Raw genomic sequence first — 21,525 nt, forward strand, 5'->3', positions numbered from 1 at the left:
TCAACTTCAGGGTTCATTTCAAGATCCTGGTTCTGGTCTACAGGGCCTTACATGGACAAGCATCATCTTACATTGGTGATCTTCTTAGTCCCTACACCCCCAGCAGGTCCCTGAGGTCCAGTGACCAAAGCCTACTGGTTGTACAGCACCAGGCTAAAGGTCAAAGGTGACAGATCATCTGCTGCTGTGGTCTCCAGACTCTGGACCTCTCTCCCCCTGAGCCTGAGATCAGTGGACCGCCTGCTCTACCTCCTGAGCTCCTGCTGTCCTGTAGAGCAGGTTCAATAATCAGAAGGTTGCAGGTTCGATCCTAGCTCTGACCAAAGAATGATGCTGTTGTGTCATTGGGCAAGACCCTTTACCCACCTTGCCTGCTGCTACAACCTGAACTACATCCACAAACACACCTGATCTGAGGGAAATGTGTGACCAGCTCCCACAGACTCTGTCCAGAGGAGAAGGAACCCTGGAGCCGAGAGCCGTCCTCCATCTGGAGCGCAACCCGCACCTGAAGAAAGCACAAGTTTACAGCCGTGTTAGAAACCACAAACACTGCTATTAAACCAACAGCACCAGGAAGTAAATAGCAGTCAGAAATGATCATCATCTGCTCATTAATAAGAAACTTCAAAGTAAAACTGATCAAACATCACAGAGTTTTGCTCCGACACCAGAAAGCACGCTCAGTAGATGCCAGCGTTTCTATCAGAGTCGTAAAAAAAGAGAAGAAGAACGTTTTTCACGTGAAAGCCTAAACCTGATGGATTTCACTCCGTAGGGCGAAGGCTTCCCTGATCGCTGAACAGGAAACTCACCTTCCTCTCCCAGGTGGCTCCTAGAGCCTCTCGGCTCTCTGTAGAAATCAACTCTGCTCATCAAACCCATGAAGCTGCACATGTGGGCCTACATCAGTCTGGAAATGAGGAACACCCGTTGGAGTCTGCTGCTCTGAGTCACACCAACACTTGTTTATGTTTACTCAACAACGTGTGATCCAGAACGGAGCGCGCTGCGCGTCGGCACACCGGGGGAGATGAAACGAGTGTGTTGGTCATCGACGCACACACAGGTCTGATGATGTGTGTGTGGGTGTGTGTGAGGCATCAACAGTAAACCATCCATCAAATGAACAGAGCAGCAGCTGAAGCCCAGCCGCGAGTTTACTGCTTGGATTACGGCGTGATGATGTCATAGGAAAATACAGCTCAGATACAACTAAGAGTGAGAGTTTTCTTCAGCGGTGATTAAAACTCACTCAGATCAGCTAGCACCTATGGTGGTAACGGCTTCCATGTCAGGCGTATTTCTAGTCAGTTTAAAGGGAAATCATCAAAATCCACATTCCGGAGCTTTCACTGTGTGATATTGTTAATTCTTCATAAATAATACCCCAACCCCATTTTGGCTGCATTCATGCGTTTTCCTGTCTCAGCTGCAAATGTTGAGTTTTATTTTGAAAGTCTGCAGAAGCCTGGATGAAAACTGAGTGCGTCACCAGGCCCTGCTCCTCCCCCTGATGCTCGTCTCTGATCAGGAACCCGGCTCCCCTGGAAGTAGGTCACTAACTCCCACTTTCTCCTAGTCGTGGACACAGAGCGGCTGACTTCACTCTGCAGGTGAGAACGTGACCTTCAGGCCACAGATGGCTGCTTTAAACCTCCACCGGTACCAGAGTGGAGGTTCTGACTAATCACTTCTGCACCGGCGACAAAACTCGCCGTAAAAACCATGAGTCCAGTCCAGGAAGACACGTACCGACCAGCTCAGGACACGTTGTTAGAGTGACTAGCATGCTGTTTTACCGGCTCCTCCCGGTCTCAGCAGCAACTTTTCTACTTATGTTTCAGCTTCACTCGCCAGTCTGACGTTTTCAACCCTTTATTGGTAAACTGTTTCAAAAAGAAGGACTAGTGTGTTTTACGTTGTTTATGTAGTCAGTGTGAGTCCATCAGCTCATGCTAAAAGCGTTCACATGAAGGCAACTGGACCCTCATGAGAGGGAGGCGTGTTGACTAGACTGAAGCTGCTTAGGAACAAGGCTCAAAGCTGCATTATAGGTGCTGGAAAGGTGAAATCTAAGCCCCGCCCCTCCCATCTGCATCTGATCAACACAACTCCCTCTCACTAGAGGCTAAAGACTTATCAGGGGTTCTTCCCTCTCCCATATTCCAGTCAGAACTGACGGAGCGACTCAGATGAGAAGAGAAACGTCTTCAAGAAACCAAGGAAGTCCAGCTGCCTTCATCTGAACCCTTTTGGACCTGGATGACTGAGAACCTTCACCACCTCACGACAAACAGAGATGACAGGCAGACAAGTGAACCACTGGACTGCCGAGGCCAACACCACAGGAGACTCGCTAAGACGCGGTTGTAGGTGCGTGTTGTTGGAGCGGACGTGGGCGGAGCTTCACTGAAACAGACCATTTTTAAGCTAAATGACATCCCAATAGCACCAACTAGGGCTGGATGCTATGGACCAAAATGTATATTGATATATTTTAGCTGAACTCGGACAAATGATACATATCTGGATATTTTCCCTCCTGTGAAATACTTACAACTTAACTCCTTTCAAGCTGTCTTGAGAAATTGTAAAGATAGACGATCGGCAGATTTAAAGCATACACATGTATCGAGTCTTGTCCACCATGAACCTTGGTGCCATTCTCCATCAGTCTGAGCTTTCAGAACCCTGACCCCTTCAGCTCAGAGTTATTAAAGCTATGAGAGCTTTGCCTTCTGGCTCAGCTCTCTCTCTCTTCACCACGACAGGCCGGTACAACGCCCGCATCGCTGCAGACGCAGCACCAATCTGCCTGTTGAAGAAAAAGGAGATCACGTTTGATGTTGGACAGAGATTCACAAAATTCATGGAAGTTTAATCCAAGATGGCGACGCCCTGTGTAACTACTCCTAGTCTGGCTTATTGAATAAGTCATCAAATACACAAGGGAGGTAGAGTGATGCCGCCAATGAGAGCAACAAAATAGAGAATGAGCTGGAAGAGATTCATAAGTCGATAAATGATAATAATGAGGAGTTCAATTCAATTTTTTCGATTCAGTTTATTTTTATAAATCAGGACCAGAGTCGTCTCAAGGTCCTTCACACAGTAACTAGTACAGGTCAGGTCATTAAGTCAATCAGTAGCAAGTTTCCTATATAAGGAAACCAGCGGGTCACATCGAGTCACTGACTAGTGTCAGAGTCTTTACAGCAATCCTCATACTAAACAAGCATGCAGCGACAGTGGAGAGGAAAACTCCCTTTTAACAGGAAGAAACCTTCAGAGGATCCTGGCTCAGTATAAGCAGCCATCCACCACGACTCACTGGGGATGGAGAAGACAGAGCAGACACACACACACACACACACGCACATACACACAGGCACGTGCGCACACACACACACACACGTGCACACACACAGGCACACACACACAGTAGTATTTCTATGGTGACATTAAGATTTCTTAGTAAATATTCTATTTGGTGAGATAAACTTTATTGTATTTATTCTAGTGAACGTAACGAGCGGCTGGCAGCTCTAACGGAGGCGGGAGTTCGGGCTGAAACATGACAGCCGAAGGTAAAAAACAACTAATTACTGCTCCGTGTTAAATAAAAAAAATAAGATGATTGTGAATCAACACACAGAACCAATCTACAGAAGACGTCAGTGTTTGTTTCTTGCATTGCATCAGTACAGCTCAACAGGTAGAGCGGGTTGTCCAGTAATCGGAAGGTTGCAGGTTTGATCCCAGCTCTGGACAGAGAATTCTGCTGTTGTGTCCTTGGGCAAGACACTTAACCCACCTTGCCTGCTGATGGTGGTCGGAGGGACCGGTGGCGCCAGTGCTCGGCAGCCTCACCTCTGTCAGTGCGCCCCAGGGCAGCTGTAGCTACATCGTAGCTCATCACCATCAGTGTGTGAATGGATGAATGGTACACTGTAGTGTAAAGCACTTTGGAGTCCTTACTCTGAGAGGCGCTATACAAGTGCAGGTCATTTATCATTTATCATACTGTGTGGCAAGAAACAACACATATAATCTGGTTGATTTTCATGTTTGGAGGAGGATTTAGCAAAGCAGATGGATCATTCTTGCAGTGACAGTTCGGCCTGTGGGAGGCTTGATAAGAGCCAGGACAGATGATCGAAATGGACAACGCAATACAAAACAACCAAAGCTGTTCTAAATAATAATAATAGTGAAGAGGGATTACATCAGCATAATCAGTGGAAACAGAAGCTGAGTGACAATATGCTGTTTTACACAAAATCTAAGCAGGTAATTGAGCGACATAAGTTTTTGGAGCTGATCTTGCTTGTGATTGGCTGAATGTGCTGTTTGAATGACAGATCCGATGTTGACTGCGAAAACCGACGTGTCCCAAAAGTGGCTCATGACAGAAACAGAACCCAATCCCATCTTTAGCGGCACGGCAAGCTGCTACTGGGACACGCCTGAAATGTTCTACGCCGTGGCCGGTTTGGACTCGCTCACGGATTTTAATGGATTCTATTTGAAGCAGAGACGCTCTGCTGCCGGTCCGGCCGCTGACGCCTGCAGTTAGGATTAGGGATAACACCATCCCCAACATACAGTTTTAACCATTATTACTGAATAAATCTCTTCCATCTTGTCAACAACCACAATTTAGACCTTATTTCTGTCTCTGGTGATCAGGGCATCCCTACTTTTATCAACTAACCTGGTTGTCCGCTCCGACCTGCTTTTTCGTACTCATCACCATTTCCAGTTTGGCGTTGTTGGGAAGTTTGGCGAACCTCCATGGCAGCGTGAGGTCAAGAACTGTCCTCTGAAACCTGTCAGTAACAACAGAGAAGAGACAGCTGACAACATCGACACAACAGAGATTAACAGTCAACTCAAAAATAAAACGGAATACATTTTTCTCTGAAACAGTTAAGAGCAGCTTGTTTCAGAAAAAAATGTTTGATTAAGGAAAATATGCAGCAGAACTGAATACAAGTTGGTTCTAGTGAAGGTTATTGTTCATCGATTCCTTTGTGGAGCTCCAAGACGTCTCATCTTCACCCTTGACACCTGGAACTGCTTTCTCTTAATCTTAAGTGACCACCCTTTAAGTAAAACCCGGAAGAAGACAGAAATACATGAGCAATGTAGCTGCTAAGCACAAACTATTTAACACAAAGTGGCTGGACTAAGATATAGTCCAGCCAGACGTTGTGTTTTTAAGAGGCACCCACATAGAAACGTTCATAAGTAAGAATTAAGCCGCGTTTAGTCACAAGGACCTAAAAGCCTGAAGCATCCGAGTCATCAGGTGGGTATGGAAACATTTAAGGTACAAAAAGCTTGCATTTGCTGCATTTATTAACTTCTAGTTTGAAGCAGAGCTCTGAATATAAAACACCTTTAGATGCAAACAGATCTCTGCTTCTTCAGCTTCATTTCCAGCTTCAGTCAAAAGCTTTTTCGTTGGTTTTTCCGTTTTGTGCCGATATCACGTTAGCTCTATTATAGCATGAAAAGCAAACGTTAACAACTCACTTTAACCCGTAATCACCGGGGTCAAACCCGTGCTTTTGGCAGACATCCTCCAGAACCTGAAGACATCAACAGAGGCGGCGTCACAAACAACAACAACAAGGCTCCGCTCCAAACCCAAAACTGATCCGTCACTGGCTAACCAGGGCTAGCCACACATGCTAGCTGTAAAACTGTTTGCGCCTTTGTTTGGAGGGAAAAGGGAACCGCTGCACTCACAGAAACAGAAACGTGTGTGAAACTAAAGTCACCTGCAACAACGGGGTGTTGGGAGACACTTTGACCGCTTGTCTTCTTCCATTTGGAGTCAGAACCGTTACAGCTGAACCGCTGGCTGCCATTGTTTGTAGTGACGTCACATTGTTTGTTTGAACAAACTTTATTAACCAACTGGCAGCCTGGGTTTGAGACGTTTCACAGGAAAAGTATTTTCCTGAAATATTAGTTACAAGTAACGGGCCGACGTTCCTCGGCGGCCTAATCTGAGTGTAGGGTAAAGCGCTTTGGAGTCCTCCGACTCTGAAAGCGGTGGGTCATTATCATAATCTGCTTTTATTTGAATTCTCATATCAAACGGAGTTCAAACATTTTAAAGTCACTTTTCATCACATTTATTGGAAACCAAACTACAACATTGCATTTGAACGTTTTAGGGAAAATCTGTTAAAATTTAAATGGATGTTTAAAGTTGAAATGAATGTAGAAATCTACTAATTTGAACCCGGCCACAGTAAAATCTCTATGCTTTCAGTGCCTTTGATGAAGTCTTATGAGTCAGATCACTATGGATCAGTAAGCAGCCTGAGTTCTTCCTTAATGTAGATGAAACTTATTTTATTTTAGGGATTTCTAAGGCTTCTGTCCTACAGCCTTAATTAGCTAAATATTCAGTTTAAAACTGCCACATGTACATATTAAAGAGCAAGTCATCCCCAAAACAACTTTTTTCTGATAAACTTTATACACTCAACAAAAATATAAATGCAACACCTTTGTTTCTGCTCCGATTTTTCATGAGATGGACTTAAAGATCTAAAATTCATTCCAGATACACAATATTACCATTTCTCTCAAACATTGTTCACAAATCAGTCTATGTTACGTCCCCGACATGAGATGTTAAAAGTGTGAAGGATGGGGAGAACATAAGAACTGGTGGAGGAGTTTAAAATGGGTTTATTTGTACAGAAAGGTATCAAAACACAGCAAACAGATCTCTAAAATGTTAACATCTCAACAAATCAACTATAAAACACCTGGTTAAAACTTAAATTAAAAATTTTACCGCAACGAAGGTGTTTCAAAATCCTGAAGTTGATAAAAGGCTACAAACATTGTACCGACTAAAAACACCTGGTAAAAACTTAAAGCTTTACCACAACGGAAGGTGTTTAAAACCGAGGTCAGTAAAATAGCCACAGACAAAGTTAACCTTAAAAACAACCTGCACACAAAAGATCCTTATGGATCATCCAAGAGTTTAAACTTTTAAGTAAAACTCATCCAAACAAACAAAGGAACGAACAAAAAGGGGTTAAACCAGACGAAACCTGGAGGACAGCAGAACCCCTGCACTGCTGCCTCCCAGACTGCTGAAGGCACAGCCTTTTTATCCTAGGTGTGGCTCATCAGGAGGATTCAGCTCAGCTGTGCTCCTCAGCAGCCTGGAAGAGAGGAGGAGGAGGGGCGGTGTCCAGTCAATCACCAGAGCTGGGTGATCCTGGCTGCTTTTTCCCCTCTTCAGGCTGGCAGCCGTGACACCCCCACACATAAACAAAAGAAAAAGGATAAAAGTTAGTAAAGGACACAATAGTAACTTTTAAAACTTTTTCCTTAACAGCTAGGATCACATAAAAACAAGAGAGACCCCCGATAAAACAATAAAACAGGCTATCTAAAATCCCTAGTCTTCATGCACATCGCAGGCGGGCAGATTAAGCACATGTGCTGTTGCACATTCTGACCAGCAAAGGGAGGGGGTTAGCCACTGCCCTTCCTGGGGTGCTCCCGAGATGGTGGAGTAAACCACCAACGCTAACCCGCTAGGTGCAACACCTGAGCCTGCCTGTGGGGGGTCATCTCTGGATCCAATGGCCTCCAGATGCACCGGCCAGTGATCCACGACTTCATCTGCTTAAAACCTTTAAAACAAATAAAACACCATTAAAATGACCACCACCAGGGGATTTGTACATTCCTTCACGGTCTGTTTTTATTAAATATCCCGGACGAGCCCCCATTTATGTTACGTCCCCGACATGAGATGTTAAAAGTGTGAAGGATGGGGAGAACATAAGAACCGGTGGAGGAGTTTAAAATGGGTTCATTTGTGCATAAAGGTATTAAAACACAAGCAAACAGATGGCAAGCATTATTAAGATAATGCTAAACAAACATACTCAAAAAGGTTAACGTCGAAAGAGCAGTTACCAACATTAAAAACACCTGGTTAAAACTTATTAAAAGTTTCACCAAAACAGAAGGTGTTTCTAAATCCACAAAGTTGATAAAAGTCCTAAAACAATTCATTGACATAAAACACCTGGTTAAAACTTATGTTAAAAGTTTTACCGGAACAGAAGGTGTTTTAAAAACAAAGTCAATAAAATTGCAACAAACAAAGTTAACCTTAAAACACAGGCAACACTAGGTGACATGCACAAAAGATCCATGTGGATCACTCAGAGTTAAAACTATAAGTTAAAACTCATCACAACGACGGGGTTAAACCAAACAAGACCTGGAGGACAGCAGAACCCCTGCACTGCTATCTCCCAGACTGCTGAAGGCACAGCCTTTTTATCCAGGTGTGGGTCATCAGAAGGATTCAGCTCAGCTGTGCTCCTCAGCAGCCTGGAAGAGAGGAGGAGGAGGGGCAGTGTCCGGCTGATCACTAGACCTGGGTGATCCTGGCTCCTGCTCCTCACTCAAGGCTGGCAGCTGTGACAGTCTAAATGTGTGATAGTGAGCACTTCTGCTTTGCTGAGATAATCCATCCCACCTCACAGGTGTGCCACATCAAGATGCTGATCTGACATCATGAGTAGAGCACAGATGTACCTTATGCTGCCCACAATAAAAGGCCACCCTGGAGTGTGCAGTTTTTTTGCTATATTGGGGGTCTGGGGACTTAGAACCGGTTAGTATCTGGTGTGACCACCATTTGCCTCATGCAGTGCAACACATCTTCTTCGCATAGAGTTTATCAGATTGTCAATTGTGGCCTGTGGAATGTTGGTCCACTCTTCTTCAATGGCTGTACCAAGTTGTTGGATATTAGTGGGAACTGGTACACGCTGTCGTATACGCCGGTCAAGCACATCCCAAACATGCTCAATGGGTGACATGTCCACTGAGTATGCTGGCCATGCAAGAACTGGGACATTTTCAGCTTCCAAGAATTGTGTACAGATCCTTGCAACATGGGGCCGTGCATTGTCTTGCTGAAACATGAGGTGATGTTCATGGATGTACGGCACAACAATGGGCCTCAGGATCTCATCACGGTATCTCTGTGCATTCAAAATGCCATCAATAAAATGCACCTGTGTTCTTCGTCCATAACAGATGCCTGCCCATACCATAACCCCACCACCACCATGGGCCACTCGATCCACAACATTGACATCAGCAAAGCGCTCACCCACACAATGCCACACACGCTGTCTGCCATCTGCCCTGAACAATGTAAACCAAGATTCATCCGTGAAGAGAACACCTGTCCAACATGCCAGACACCATCGAATGTGGGCATTTGCCTACTCAAGTCTATTACGGCGACGAGCTGGAGTCAGGTCAAGACCCTGATGAGGACGACGAGCATGCAGTTGAGCTTCCCTGAGACTGTTTCTGAGTGTTTGTGCAGAAATTGTTTGGTTATGCAAACCAATTGTTTCAGCAGCTGTCTAAGTGGCTGGTCTCAGACAATCTTGGAGGTGAACCTGCTGGATGTGAAGGTCCTGGGCTGGTGTGGTTACACGTCGTCTGCGGTTGTGAGGCCGGTTAGATGTACTGCCATATTCTCTGAAACGCCTTTGGAGACGGCTTATGGTGGAGAAATGAACATTCAATGCACGAGCAACAGATCTGGTTGACATACCTGCTGTCAGTATGCCAACTGCACGCCCCCTCAATGCTTGTGGCATCTGTGGCATTTTGCTGTGAGACAAAACTGCACATTCCAGGGTGGCCTTTTATTGTGGGCAGTATTAGGTACACCTGTGCACTACTCATGATGTCGGATCAGCATCTTGATGTGGCACACCTGTGAGGTGGGATGGATTATCACAGCAAAGCAGAAGTGCTCACTATCACACATTTAGACTGATTTGTGAACAATGTTTGAGAGAAATGGTAATATTGTGTGTCTGGAATGAATTTTAAATCTTTAAGTCCATCTCATGAAAAATCAGAAACAAATGTATTGCGTTCATATTTTTGTTGAGTATAAATACGTGTCTAATTGTGCTGCAGACACGTGTAGTCAATAGTTTTGAACTATAGTGCATTTAAAATTTTAATTTTCTGCCTAAAACTGTCAGTGTTGTGCCGTTGTCAGGTATAAATCTCTGCACTGCATTTGAATTTAAATCTGCCATCGCTATTGGCTAAGAGGTACCCTAGAACGTTAGCTGGTACCATATGATGTCACAATGTCGTTGTGAGCCTGTGTGTGTGTGTGTATTTGTTAGCGGCTTCGCCCTCTCGGTCTGCTAGGCAAAAGCATTTTTTGCATTTTTCAAACAGGAAGTGGGAGTTGAGTAAAAATCTGGTAGGGGGTGACTTGCTCTTTAATATCTGATTAGCTTGTGTATGTGTTATCGGCTCCGCCCTCTTGGTCTGCCAGGCAACAGCATTTGTAGCATTTTTCAAGCACTAAGTGTTTGAAGAGAGGAAGTGAGAGGAATGAGACCCAGAGCTACGGTCCGTGTTAGCAACTGAATTTTTGCCATTCTTGTAAAAACACACCAACTATTATTCACGTTCACCTCCACGTGACCTGCGCGCCACTAACGAAACAAAGCAATAAAACTTCTCTTTCTGCGACCTAAAACAACAGGACTAAGGCCTTTTGTTGGAAATATTTGTTTAAATTTTCTCTTTTCTGCTAATTCAGCCCTTGGGTCGTACATTTTCCACGCTAAAACTCTATAAAATATATTTAAGGAGGCTTATTTTAAAACATGTTTCCCAAAAGACAACATTGTATGTCTCATATGCTGAAATGTAGCTTTTTGAGTCTGGTCATCTGCAACACATCCATCCTCCACAGACTGATCTAAAAAGAACATGAAGAGAATTTTTCTACAGGAAGTTCTGAAGCATAATGACAGAACACAAAGTGGCCTGAAGTATTTGCAGTGCCCTTCTGGGGAGAAGAAGATGGATCCTGTCAGTGAACTGACCACAACACAGCCAATCTGTTCCCCATATGGTCCCTTCATGTATGTACCATGTGCAGTTTGACAGATGACCTGAACAAACACAGAAGAATCAGATGTTTTTCTCTCTCAGCATGGACCAGAACTGGATCAAAGCTGGAGTCAGACTGGACAGACAACACAAAGCAGGGCACAAACAGATGGAGAGGCGTGAGGACGGGACTTCAGAGGACCTCTGGTAAAGGAAACAGACACCATCTGAGTAAACAAATAAACAAGCAACCAGTCTGCTTCCTCACTCAGCAGGATGGAGCTTAAAAACTAGACAAACCTTAAAATAACATCTGGGATTCTCCTCCGTCAGACACAAAGTAGAAGTTCTGGATGGTGGACGTGTTTAGTTGCCCTGCTCAGCCCCAGGATCCGAGCTCAGGAAATTTCAGCCTTCTTTACCAAGCACTTAAAACCAGTGAGGTTTCAGGGATGTTCAGATCCACGAGACGAGTTTGACTGAGAGACTAACGCTGAGGTCGGGGCCGACCTGTTTCTGCCGGATGACGGCTCATCAAAAACATCTGATGAAAGGAGATATGGATAAGTGGTTCCTTCTCAGGACCCCCAACTCCTTCCCCCACACACGTTAAAGGTGATAGTTACACATTTTTTATACTCATACAGAGTTATGCCCCTTTTACAGAGATGTGATCATGCTAATGGGGTTTTTCACAAATCTAATCTTAGTAACATCACAACCACTAATAGTGTTTCCTGTCAGAACCGGACTCACGGGTAGCTGGGTCCGCCTGCAGCACTCAGTTTAACTCAGTCCGGTTTATTTATAAAAATCAGGACCAGCGTCATCTCAAGGGTTAGGGTCAGTGAACATTCCAACACAGGTCAGTTCATTAAGCCAATCAGCAAAAAGGTTCCTATATAAGGAACCCAGCAGGTTGCATCAAGTCACTGACTTGTGTCAGAGCCTTTACAGCAGGGGTGTCCAATCCTGGTCATGGAGGGCCGGTATCCAGCAGGTTTTAGTTTAAACTGCTTCAGCACACCTGATTTCAGTCAGCTGGTGATTAGCAGGCTTCTGCAGAGCTTGGTGGGCTGCTGCAGGTGATTCACCCACTGAATCAAGTGTGTTGGTGGAGAGAAACCACAAAACCTGCTGGATACCGGCCCTCCAGGACCAGGATTGGGCAACCGTGTTTTACAGCAATCCTCATACTAAGCAAGCATGCAGCGACAGTGGAGAGGAAAACTCCCTTTTAACAGGAAGAAACCTCCAGAGAATCCTGGCTCAGTATAAGCAGCCGTCCACCACGACTCACTGGGGATGGAGAAGACAGAGCACGCACACACACACACACACACACACACGAACTGGGCCAGAGGCAGGAGCGACATCTTGGACAGGGACACAGAGAAGCTCATCCTTACGGACAGCGAACCTAAAGTGCATGTTTAAATCCACACATGCACAAGAACATATATTCCATAAGGGCAAAGCCTGGATTTGAACCTGCAACCTTCTTGCTGTGAGGCAGCAGCACTACCAACTGCACCATGCAGCACACAATTATAATGAGGATATTAAATGCCAGTTGAAAAATCATGAGTCTTGAGTTTTTAAACGGTAAATAATGCCTTAGAGTCCTAGAACCCCCCAAGGTGCTTTACAACACAAGTCTTTCACACATGCACCCACACATTCACACAGCTGCTCTAGGCACAGTCACAGAAAGGGAGGCTTGGTCCCTGTCCAGTGCCTAAATGGCAAACACAGAGCGATCAGCTGACCCTGAAGGTGACCTTCGGAGCTGTGGAAAAGCTGCTACACCACCTGCAACATGGCAGCTTCTTATTCAGGCTACGTCCCAGTGAGATTATAAAACATTTTCATCTGGAGACCTGGAATCTGGATGAACACTGTGGAGTTTAATAGGTTCTATCGTGTCTGATGTGGATCAGATAGAAGAACTCCCAGAACCAGAACCAAGACCAACGTCTCTTCAGGGTCCGGGGCTCTGGCTCGCTGCTGATTGGACACAAATCCAACAGTCCACGGTTTAACAACATCCAGGTTTCCTTCTTCAGCCTCACACATGCGCGTGCACGCTCGCGCGCGCTCAATCAACACTTCAAAGGCTGTGCGGTCACATGATGGTAGGACATCAAAGGGACCGAATAGGAGTGAGTGGGCGTGCCGGGGCGTACGCGCGCTGGGTGTGAGACCGACGCCCCGCGAGGCGCATCCGCTGAGGACGACGACGATTGGCCGGCTGGAGAGAGCGGGGGAGGGGGAGGAGGAGGCTGGCCCGGGGGGACTTCAAATAAATCCTCCGTTCATCCCAGGAGCCAGGAGGGAATGACGCTCCGCTCCGCTCCAAGAGTTTCCACTCTTTTCTCCCTGTTGGCGTGGAAACGCGCACGCTGAGCCGGACCTGCGCGTGCATTTAGCCTGAATCCCAAACCACATGTCGCTATGGAGACTCACATTGTCGGCTCGTTCAGCCCACCACAAGTAAAGAGTCGGTTTCCGTGCTTTTAAAGGACTTTCCGTTTTCTTTTGGACATGTTTAGTTTTCAGACTCGCACGCGCTTGGTGTCTTGTAACGTTTAGAAATGCAGAGCCGCGGATTGGCGAAGAGCCCAGCCGGACTGTGCGCGGTGCGCTCCTGCTTGCTGCTGCTCTTCATCCACATGAGCTCACCGGCGGACGCGAGGAGAGCGCGCGGTGGTCGGACGCAGAGGGTGCAGCCCCAGCAGGAGCAGCAGGCTCCTGCGTACAGGGAGCGCGCGGAGGGACCGGAGAGCTTCCCGTTGGACTTCACAGCCGTGGAGAGCAACATGGACAACTTCATGGTGCAGATAAAGAACTTAGCGCAGTCGCTATATCCGTGCTCTGCGCAAAAGCTGGAGCAGGACATGAAGCTGCACTTACTGAAGAATGTATCTGCGACTTGCAACGACGGGTCACCTGCAGGGTAAGTGCGCTCCTGAAACTCTCCCGTTGATCTTTTGCATGTGAAGAATCTGAGCTATGAGGGCGGAGAAAGCAGCTGCGCTCTGCTGCACCAAACATCCAATCTGCGGTGGTTTAGGTTCCCTGACCCGCATCAGTCCGGATGTGACCAAAATGGATCAAAGGAACAGATCAAAGAAAGCGCAGGAGCGGGGCCATGCGCGCTCCCGACAGAGAGGCTTTTAATGAGAGCAGCGCATGAAGTTTTATGTCCTCAGAAGGAGGAGAAACAACAACAATCCTGCTATTTAAGGCCTGTGGTGAGCAAATGCTGCTGGAGAATGAGTGCCACTCACTTTAATCTGGATTTGTGCTGCAGGACATTACTGTCATCCTCACCTTTATGTGAAAAACCTGATTTCAGAGGCTTTAAGTTCATCATCCAGATGTTTTCTAAGCATAAACGAACACAAATTCAGGCCTGCTCCTGTTCCTCCTGCAGCTTCTACATCAAAGAGTCGAAAGGCAGCAGAAGGTGGCTGATGTTCCTGGAAGGTAAGAACAGCCTGACACAGCTCTCACCGCAGCCCTGAAGGTGGTTAACGCGCGCGTGTGCTGCAGGTGGATGGTACTGCTTCAACAAACAGACCTGTGACAGCAGACACGAGACCATGAGGAGCCTGATGAGCTCCACCAAGTGGCCACAGACCAGAAGAGGTTTGTCTCCTTCACAGAGCTGGTGCACACCTCCCACCTCTCTGCTCTTTTACTGACACACAAACATTAATAAAAGACTTTTGACATTCCAGTCACAACAGTTCATTCACGTTTTCCTCTCTGTTCTCGCAGGAACAGGAATTCTGTCTCCACAGCCGGAGGAAAACCCGTACTGGTGGAACGCCAACATGGTGTAAGGACTTCTGTCTGCTGTTCATTTGGCCTTTTCTTCTCATTTTCACATTTTCTAAAGTTAAAACTTTTTTTTGCAAGTGATTGTTCACACTTTAGCACAAATATGGAAAACAAAAACATTCTGAAAAGCATGTCTGGTTTACACACGATATGTTCTTCACCCAAAACCCAGGTTTGTCCCGTACTGCTCCAGCGACGTGTGGAGCGGAGCCAGCCCCAAAACCAACCAGAGTAAGATCTTCTCTTCTCGTCCATCACTGACAGTTCAGATGGAAAACACAGAAATGCTTAGTCAAAATATCCACATGAGCTAAATGAATCCAGAGAATTGTTAAAGCCAGCAGTGGGAGAGGGTTGTTCAGTAATCGGAAGGTTGCGGGTCGATTCCAGCTCCCACAGAGAATACTGCTGTTGTGTTCATGGGCAAGACACTTAACTCGCCTTGTGGTGGTCGGAGGGACCGGTGGCGCCTCTGCCAGTGCGCCCCAGGGCAGCCGAGGCTCCACTCTGCGGCAGACTGTGAAAACTTTCTTTGTGGACAAAGTCATTAAGGTTAATCTAATCCAAAGGGTTCAGATGAAGGCGACTGGACTTCTTGGTTTGTGGAAGACGTTTCGTTTCTCATCCGAGGAGCTTTGTCAGCTTATGAGCTTCATTCTCCCATATCCCAGTTAGAATTGGCAAAGCTCCTCGGATGAGAAACGAAACGTCTTCAACAAACCAAGAAGTCCAGTTGCCTTCATCTGAACCCTTTGGATTACGGTGACCTGGATGACTAACTTTCACCAGCATAAGGTCAGATCTAGCATCTCTCCTTCAGCCTCATCGCTGCCTCTCCCGACTCCAACCAGACCTATCATCCTTGATAGCTTTGCTCCTGTTTCTTTGCCTCTGCATGCCCCCTCCACATCTTACCCTCATCTTTGTTTAAAAGTGCTTTTCAGTCCATCGGTCCCAGCGTGTTCTCTATAATTAATGCTTCTCTGGTTTCTGGTCAGGTTCCTGCTTACTTTAAGAACGCTGTACTCCACCAGCTTCTTAAAAAAACGAGTCTTGACCCCTCTCTCCATAGCAGCTTCAGACCCATCTCTAAACTTCCGTTCATCTCCAAGATCTTGGAAAAGGTTGTGGCTAAACAACTCACAGCTGCTCTTGATCAACATAACATCTATGATAGCTTCCAGTCAGGTTTTCGTAGAGCTCATTCTACTGAAACAGCTCTTCTTAGGGTCTCTAATGACCTTCTGACCCCTTTAGAGGACACACGCCAGCAAATCAGCGTAATACTGCCACCATGGTGAGTCTTATGAATGTGCCGTGGAGGCATGGTGGTGAGGGCCTTGTGCCACCACACTTGCTAGTATTACCACAAAGCTGGACTTGTGACTGCATTCAAGCCTTGGCGCAACAGAAGGTGACATGATCACGTGGGGAGTTACTGCCGAGCTCCAGAAGGGAGATATATTAAAAAGGAAAGTAAACACGTGCCTTCAGTTCTACTTTTGTAATCAGAATCAGCTGAGACGACTAACTGGAGCAATGCAGCGCTCCTAGAGCTTTTCTCCGTTAGAGCTGGAGCTCAGATCACCAGAGACTGCACAGGGACTGTGAAGGACAGATGCCTTTAGGAGCTGCTAGTTAAAAACTTAGAGCGTGGCTTCGATCGCATTAAAATGTAAGTTATGTCTAAGATGAACAGAAGTCTGCAGAAGCACAAAGACTGCCCTCATACCCTCTTTAAACTGCAATCACCTCATCTATTGTAAAAAGGATGCGACTGCGCAACATTACCGTCACTGTCTGTGCACTTACAACCTAAAGTTCTCTGATGCCGCCACGGCGCTGTGGCAAATTGGCAGCACTGTTTTCTAAAAAAGGCTTCTGACTCAGTGATGCAGGGGACTGTTCTGTTCTGGTCCTGCTGGACCTGACTGCAGCCTTTGACACTGTTGACCATCACCTGCTACTGGAGAGGCTGAGAGACTGGGTAGGCCTATCAGGATCTGCTCTGGAGTGGTTCTCCTCTTATCTCTCTGAGGGCTCCTTTTCTGTGGCCGTCTCCAAGTTTAGGTCCTCCACCACCTCCCTTACCCAGGGTGTCCCACAAGGTTCTGTGCTGGGGCCTCTGCTCTTCCTTCTCTATCTGCTCCCTCTTCAGCACATCCTGAGCTCCTTCAAAGGAATCACCTACCATCTTTATGCAGATGACATCCAACTGTACATCTCCTTTAAGCCCCATGAGATGTCTAAGCTGCAGCTGTTACACTCCTGCTTAGACTCTATCAAAACCTGGATGGCTGGGAGCTTTCTACAGCTGAATGAAGACAAGACTGAGATCCTCATCTGTGCCCCAGACAAGCTGGTTCCCAAAGTCAGAGACTCTCTTGGTCTTCCTTCCGTCAGGAATCTTGGTGTGACCTTTGAACCCAGCTCTCACCCTGGATTCTCATGTCAGTTCTCGTTCGCTCTTCCTTCTTCCATCTCAGGAACGTTGCTAAGCTGAGTCCCATTCTGTCCCGCTCTGAACTTGAGACAGTTCTCCACACCTTCATCTCCTCACGCTTAGACTACTGTAACTCTCTTTCCACGTGTCTGAGCAGAACCTCCCTGAACCGTCTACAGGTGGTTCAGAATGCCTGTGCTCGGCTTCTGACCAAGTCCTCCAAACACACCCACATCACCCCGCTTCTCCTCCAGCTTCACTGGCTGCCAGTCAACTTCAGGGTTCATTTCAAGATCCTGGTTCTGGTCTATAGGGCCTTACATGGACAAGCACCATCTTACATTGGTGATCTTCTTAGTCCCTACACCCCCAGCAGGTCCCTGAGGTCCTGTGACCAAAGCCTACTGGTTGTGCAGCACCAGGCTAAAGGTCAAAGGTGACAGATCATCTGCTGCTGTGGTCCCCAGACTCTGGACCTCTCTCCCCCTGAGCCTGAGATCAGTGGACTCAGTGGTCTCCTTTAAACTCACCTGTTCAGGTTTGGTGGGACCTTCATCACCCTCTGCCTTTCCCAGGTTCCACTGATTTCCTTTTCTCCATTTTCTTACATTTTTCAATCACAATTTTTATTATTTTTTAGTCATTTTAAAAATAAAATCTTTACATTTAAAAATGTTTCTGTCTTTGTGAAACGCCTGGTGATTTTTATTTTGTAGCTCATCATCAGTGTGCTGTAAAGCGCCTAGAAGACACCAAATACCGGCAATTTCCAATTCATACGTTTCCTGAGACATAAAAATTCAGATTCTGGCCCAAAAATAAACTAATGAAGAAAATCTAAAAGACATTACAGCCAAAGGGAAAAGCAGCACCTGGACGGCATGTTTGGTTCTGACTCTAGGGATCTCAGGAGTTTTAAAACGCATCATTCAGACAGAAGAACAGCAGATGTGATCCGTTAGTTTAAAAGATGGGAGACAATAATAAATGACCATCACATACACATTCCTCACATTTGTCTGCAGGTGATTACGCCTTTATGGGCTCTCAGATCATCAGGGAGGTGGTGAATGAGCTGCTGACTGAAGGGCTGCAAAACGCCAAGGTTCTGCTTTTGGCAGGCAGCAGGTGGGTTGGGCTGAAGCGTCTTAAACCCGTTTCAGGAGTCAGATTCTGCTTCTGACCTCCTCCTGTCCATCTACAGTGCGGGAGGTACCGGCGTCCTGCTGAATGTGGACCAAGTTGCAGAGCAGCTGGAGTCTGAGGGACACAGAGGGGTGCAGGTCCGGGGTCTGGTGGACTCCGGATGGTTCCTGGACAACAAACAGTACAAATCCACCGACTGCCTGAACACCATCAGCTGTGCTCCCACAGAGGCCATAAAGAGAGGCATCAGGTTAGACGAACACGCTGTTAGACCGCAGTCGTGGTAACGGAGGGCAGACTCCTGACAGCTGGTGTTTGTGTAGGTACTGGGGCAGCGTGGTGCCGGAGAGCTGCAGACAGGCTCATCTGGGAGAGGAGTGGAACTGCTTCTTTGGATATAAAATCTACTCAACGTTAAAAAGTGAGACACAACCCCACCGCCAGATACTCCACGAGGCTGACGCCATAAAGCATGGTTTCATTAGAGGTCTGAGCTGTGGGTGGTGTCCTCCACCCTGCAGGTCCGGTGTTTGTGGTGCAGTGGCTGTTTGACGAGGCCCAGCTGACCGTGGACAACGTCCTGCTGACAGGACACCCCATCCACGAGGGACAGTGGAGATACATCCAGAACCTGGGTCAGGAGCTGAGAAGCACGCTGGAAGACGTCCAGTAAGACAGACAGACACACACACACACACACACACACACACACACACACACACACACACACACACACACACACACACACACACACACACACACACACAGTGAATGATGGTTTTCTAACACACTGCTTTGCTCTGATCCACAGGGCCATGTTTGCTCCAGCTTGTCTGTCACATGAACTCATAACAAGAACGTAAGTAAATAAAGGTTCATAAATAAAAGTAGGGTTCTAAAGCTCCTACAACATCCAGAGCCTTGAGGAACTCCGGGGGGATCCCATCCACCCCTGGGTCCTTGTCACTGAGGGGTTTTTAGACCACCGTCCCACCGATGGGAGAGTCCAAGCCAAAGTCCCTAGATGGGGTCTTTCTAGTGTTCCGCCCACTGATCCACTACGTCCCGAGTCGAGGTCAGCAGCACACCGTCCACACTGTAAATGGTGTGGGTAGAACAACTGCTTTCCCCTCCAGAGATGCTGGATGGTGGACCAGAATCTCCTTAAAGCCATATGGAAATCTTGCTCCATGGTCTCACCGAACTCCTCCCACTCCCGTGTTTTAGCCTTCGGCCACCTAACCCTAACCCCAACCAGCTCAGTGGTCTAGTGGTAGAGTGTCCGCCCTGAGACTGGGATATCAGGGTTCGATTCCTGGTCGGGTCATACCAAAGACTTTGAAAAAATGGGACCTAATGCCTCCCTGCTTGACACTCAGCATTAAGGGGTTGGATTGGGGGGTTAAACCACCAAATGGTTCCCAAACGCGGCTGTGTCTGCAGCTCACTGCTCCCCCAGGGGATGGGTCAAATGCGGAGAACAAATTTCGCACACAGTGTGTGTGACAACTAATGGGACTTTAACCCCCACCAACAGCTGCCTCTGGAGTCCCACAGGCCAAGAAGACCTGATAGGACTCGTTCTTCTGCTCTACAGCATCCCTAACCGCAGGTGTCTACCAGCTTAGGGGGTTGCCACCACAACTGGCACAGACAACCCTGCACCTGCAGCTCCGGTTAGCTACCTGGACATTAGAAGCACAGAACACGGCCCACTCAGACTCAACGTCCCCGCTTCCCTCAGGATGTGTTCAAAATTCTGTTGAAGCTCCTTCAGACAGGAGACTCTGCCAGCAGACCCTCACAATACGTTTAGGCCTGCCAGCGTCCTCCCCGCCATCGAAGCCAACTCACCACCAGGTAGTGGTCAGCTGACAGCTCCGTCCCTCTGTGGGAGCAACTCCAGAGTGGTAGAAAGTCCAATCCCTCTTAAGGGAAGTGGTTCCAGAGCTGGGCATTGAGGTGTGTCAGACTTTATCTAGCTGGCACTGCTAACCCACCATCTCCAGCTTTCTCCACCGGAGGTGACCTTCCACGTACCGAGAGCTTCTGTAGCCCAGGACCAGACCTTCGGCTACCACACAAAGCACCTGACCCCTTTGGCCCCTCCCAAGAGTGGTGGGCTCATGGGAGGGGCTACAGGCGCTCACCACTGTGCCCCAACTCCAGGCCTGGCTCCAGAGGGGGGTCCTGGAGACCCGCGCCCAGGCGAGGGACTGCCATGTCTTTCCTCAGAAGGGAATAATATGTCCACTTATGAATTGGTCGTCTTTCCCAACATGCTTTTCATGCACGTGTAGCCTATCAATCACCTTTGTAGCATCAAATGCAGACAAAACTCCCCAAAAACTGAAAAATGGCTGCTGCCTGAGAAGCTTCAAATAAAGTTTTACAATGAATTCAGTCATTATAGGAACTATATCAAATCTGAGCCAACACAAACAGACTGGTGTTAAAGGGTTAAATGAGTTTAAGTGTTCTTGCTGAAAACTGAAGTACATATTTGGTGTGCCGCAGATACTGGATGGACATCCAGGTGAAAGGCACCTCTCTGCCCAGAGCGCTCCACTGCTGGGACCGCAGCCTCCAAAACAAGCTGCACATCAACAGTAGCCATGGAAACCACAGCCACCTGAAGCACAAGCCCCCTCCCATGAGAGGTTGCCCTGTACATCTGATGGACGGCTGCCCGTGGCCTCACTGCAACCCGACCTGCCCGACCATCAGAGACCAGCTGACGGGACAAGAGATGGGCGTGATGCAGTTCCTGAAGCACCTGGGCTTCGACGTGAAGAAGATGGCTCAGCAGCAGGGGATGGACCCCAAGAAACTTCTGGGCATGCTCAGTAACGGAAGCTGAGCTGCGGGAAAACTCGGTGAAACAAACAGGATGTTTGAGCTGTTAAAACCATCAAAACATTACGAACAGACGTTCCAACGCAGAGGAGTGGGTCCAGCCGGCTATAAAGTGGTGACATCCTGGTGACTGTAGCCTGCAGCAGCCTTCAGTGGGTTTACTGGGAGTGAAAACATCCCAGTTGGCTGTGGGTCTTCCCAGTGTTCACGGACCATGTAGGAATATGGTGGCCCCTCTATGGTGCTGCTGCTTCTTATAGGAAATAATTTAAAGGAACATATTT

General features: G+C 47.3%; 2 protein-coding genes across 3 annotated transcripts in view; one reads left to right on the forward strand and one right to left on the reverse strand.

Annotated features, from left to right (window-relative positions):
- aspscr1 (ASPSCR1 tether for SLC2A4, UBX domain containing) overlaps nt 1-5,931 on the reverse strand; it is a 41,354-nt gene extending 35,423 nt beyond the window's left edge. The window contains exons 1-4 of one of the 2 annotated variants that reach the window (XM_015970001.3): nt 5,790-5,931; nt 5,542-5,597; nt 4,718-4,832; nt 408-508 (exon numbers count right to left, since the gene is read on the reverse strand). In XM_015970001.3, coding sequence (XP_015825487.3) covers nt 408-508; nt 4,718-4,832; nt 5,542-5,597; nt 5,790-5,879 — 362 coding nt within the window. In that variant the 5' untranslated portion in view covers nt 5,880-5,931. The remainder of the gene's footprint in view (nt 1-407; nt 509-4,717; nt 4,833-5,541; nt 5,598-5,789) is intronic. The other variant, XM_015970010.3, reaches the window with a different exon arrangement.
- A 7,380-nt stretch (nt 5,932-13,311) lies between these two features.
- notum1b (notum, palmitoleoyl-protein carboxylesterase b) lies at nt 13,312-21,456 on the forward strand. The gene is made up of 11 exons (XM_015970075.3): nt 13,312-13,906; nt 14,387-14,439; nt 14,506-14,601; nt 14,734-14,794; nt 14,969-15,027; nt 18,265-18,367; nt 18,444-18,635; nt 18,709-18,806; nt 18,907-19,054; nt 19,197-19,244; nt 20,903-21,456. The coding sequence occupies exons 1-11, from the start codon at nt 13,545-13,547 to the stop codon at nt 21,243-21,245; spliced, it is 1,563 nt and encodes a 520-aa protein (XP_015825561.1). The 5' UTR covers nt 13,312-13,544; the 3' UTR covers nt 21,246-21,456.
- The last annotated feature ends 69 nt before the right edge of the window (nt 21,457-21,525 follow it).

Source organism: Nothobranchius furzeri, chromosome 6, assembly GCF_043380555.1.
Source record: "Nothobranchius furzeri strain GRZ-AD chromosome 6, NfurGRZ-RIMD1, whole genome shotgun sequence".
In the NCBI taxonomy this organism is placed as follows: domain Eukaryota; kingdom Metazoa; phylum Chordata; class Actinopteri; order Cyprinodontiformes; family Nothobranchiidae; genus Nothobranchius; species Nothobranchius furzeri.

What these genes read in the sequence shown, in the direction of transcription:
- notum1b (XM_015970075.3), top strand. Translation starts at nt 13,545, where the DNA reads ATGCAGAGCCGCGGATTGGCGAAGAGCCCAGCCGGACTGTGCGCGGTG. An exon ending in AGCACGCTGGAAGACGTCCA is followed by an intron (nt 19,055 to 19,196) that starts GTAAGACAGACA and finishes TCTGATCCACAG; the next exon opens with GGCCATGTTTGCTCCAGCTT. An exon ending in CATGAACTCATAACAAGAAC is followed by an intron (nt 19,245 to 20,902) that starts GTAAGTAAATAA and finishes GGTGTGCCGCAG; the next exon opens with ATACTGGATGGACATCCAGG.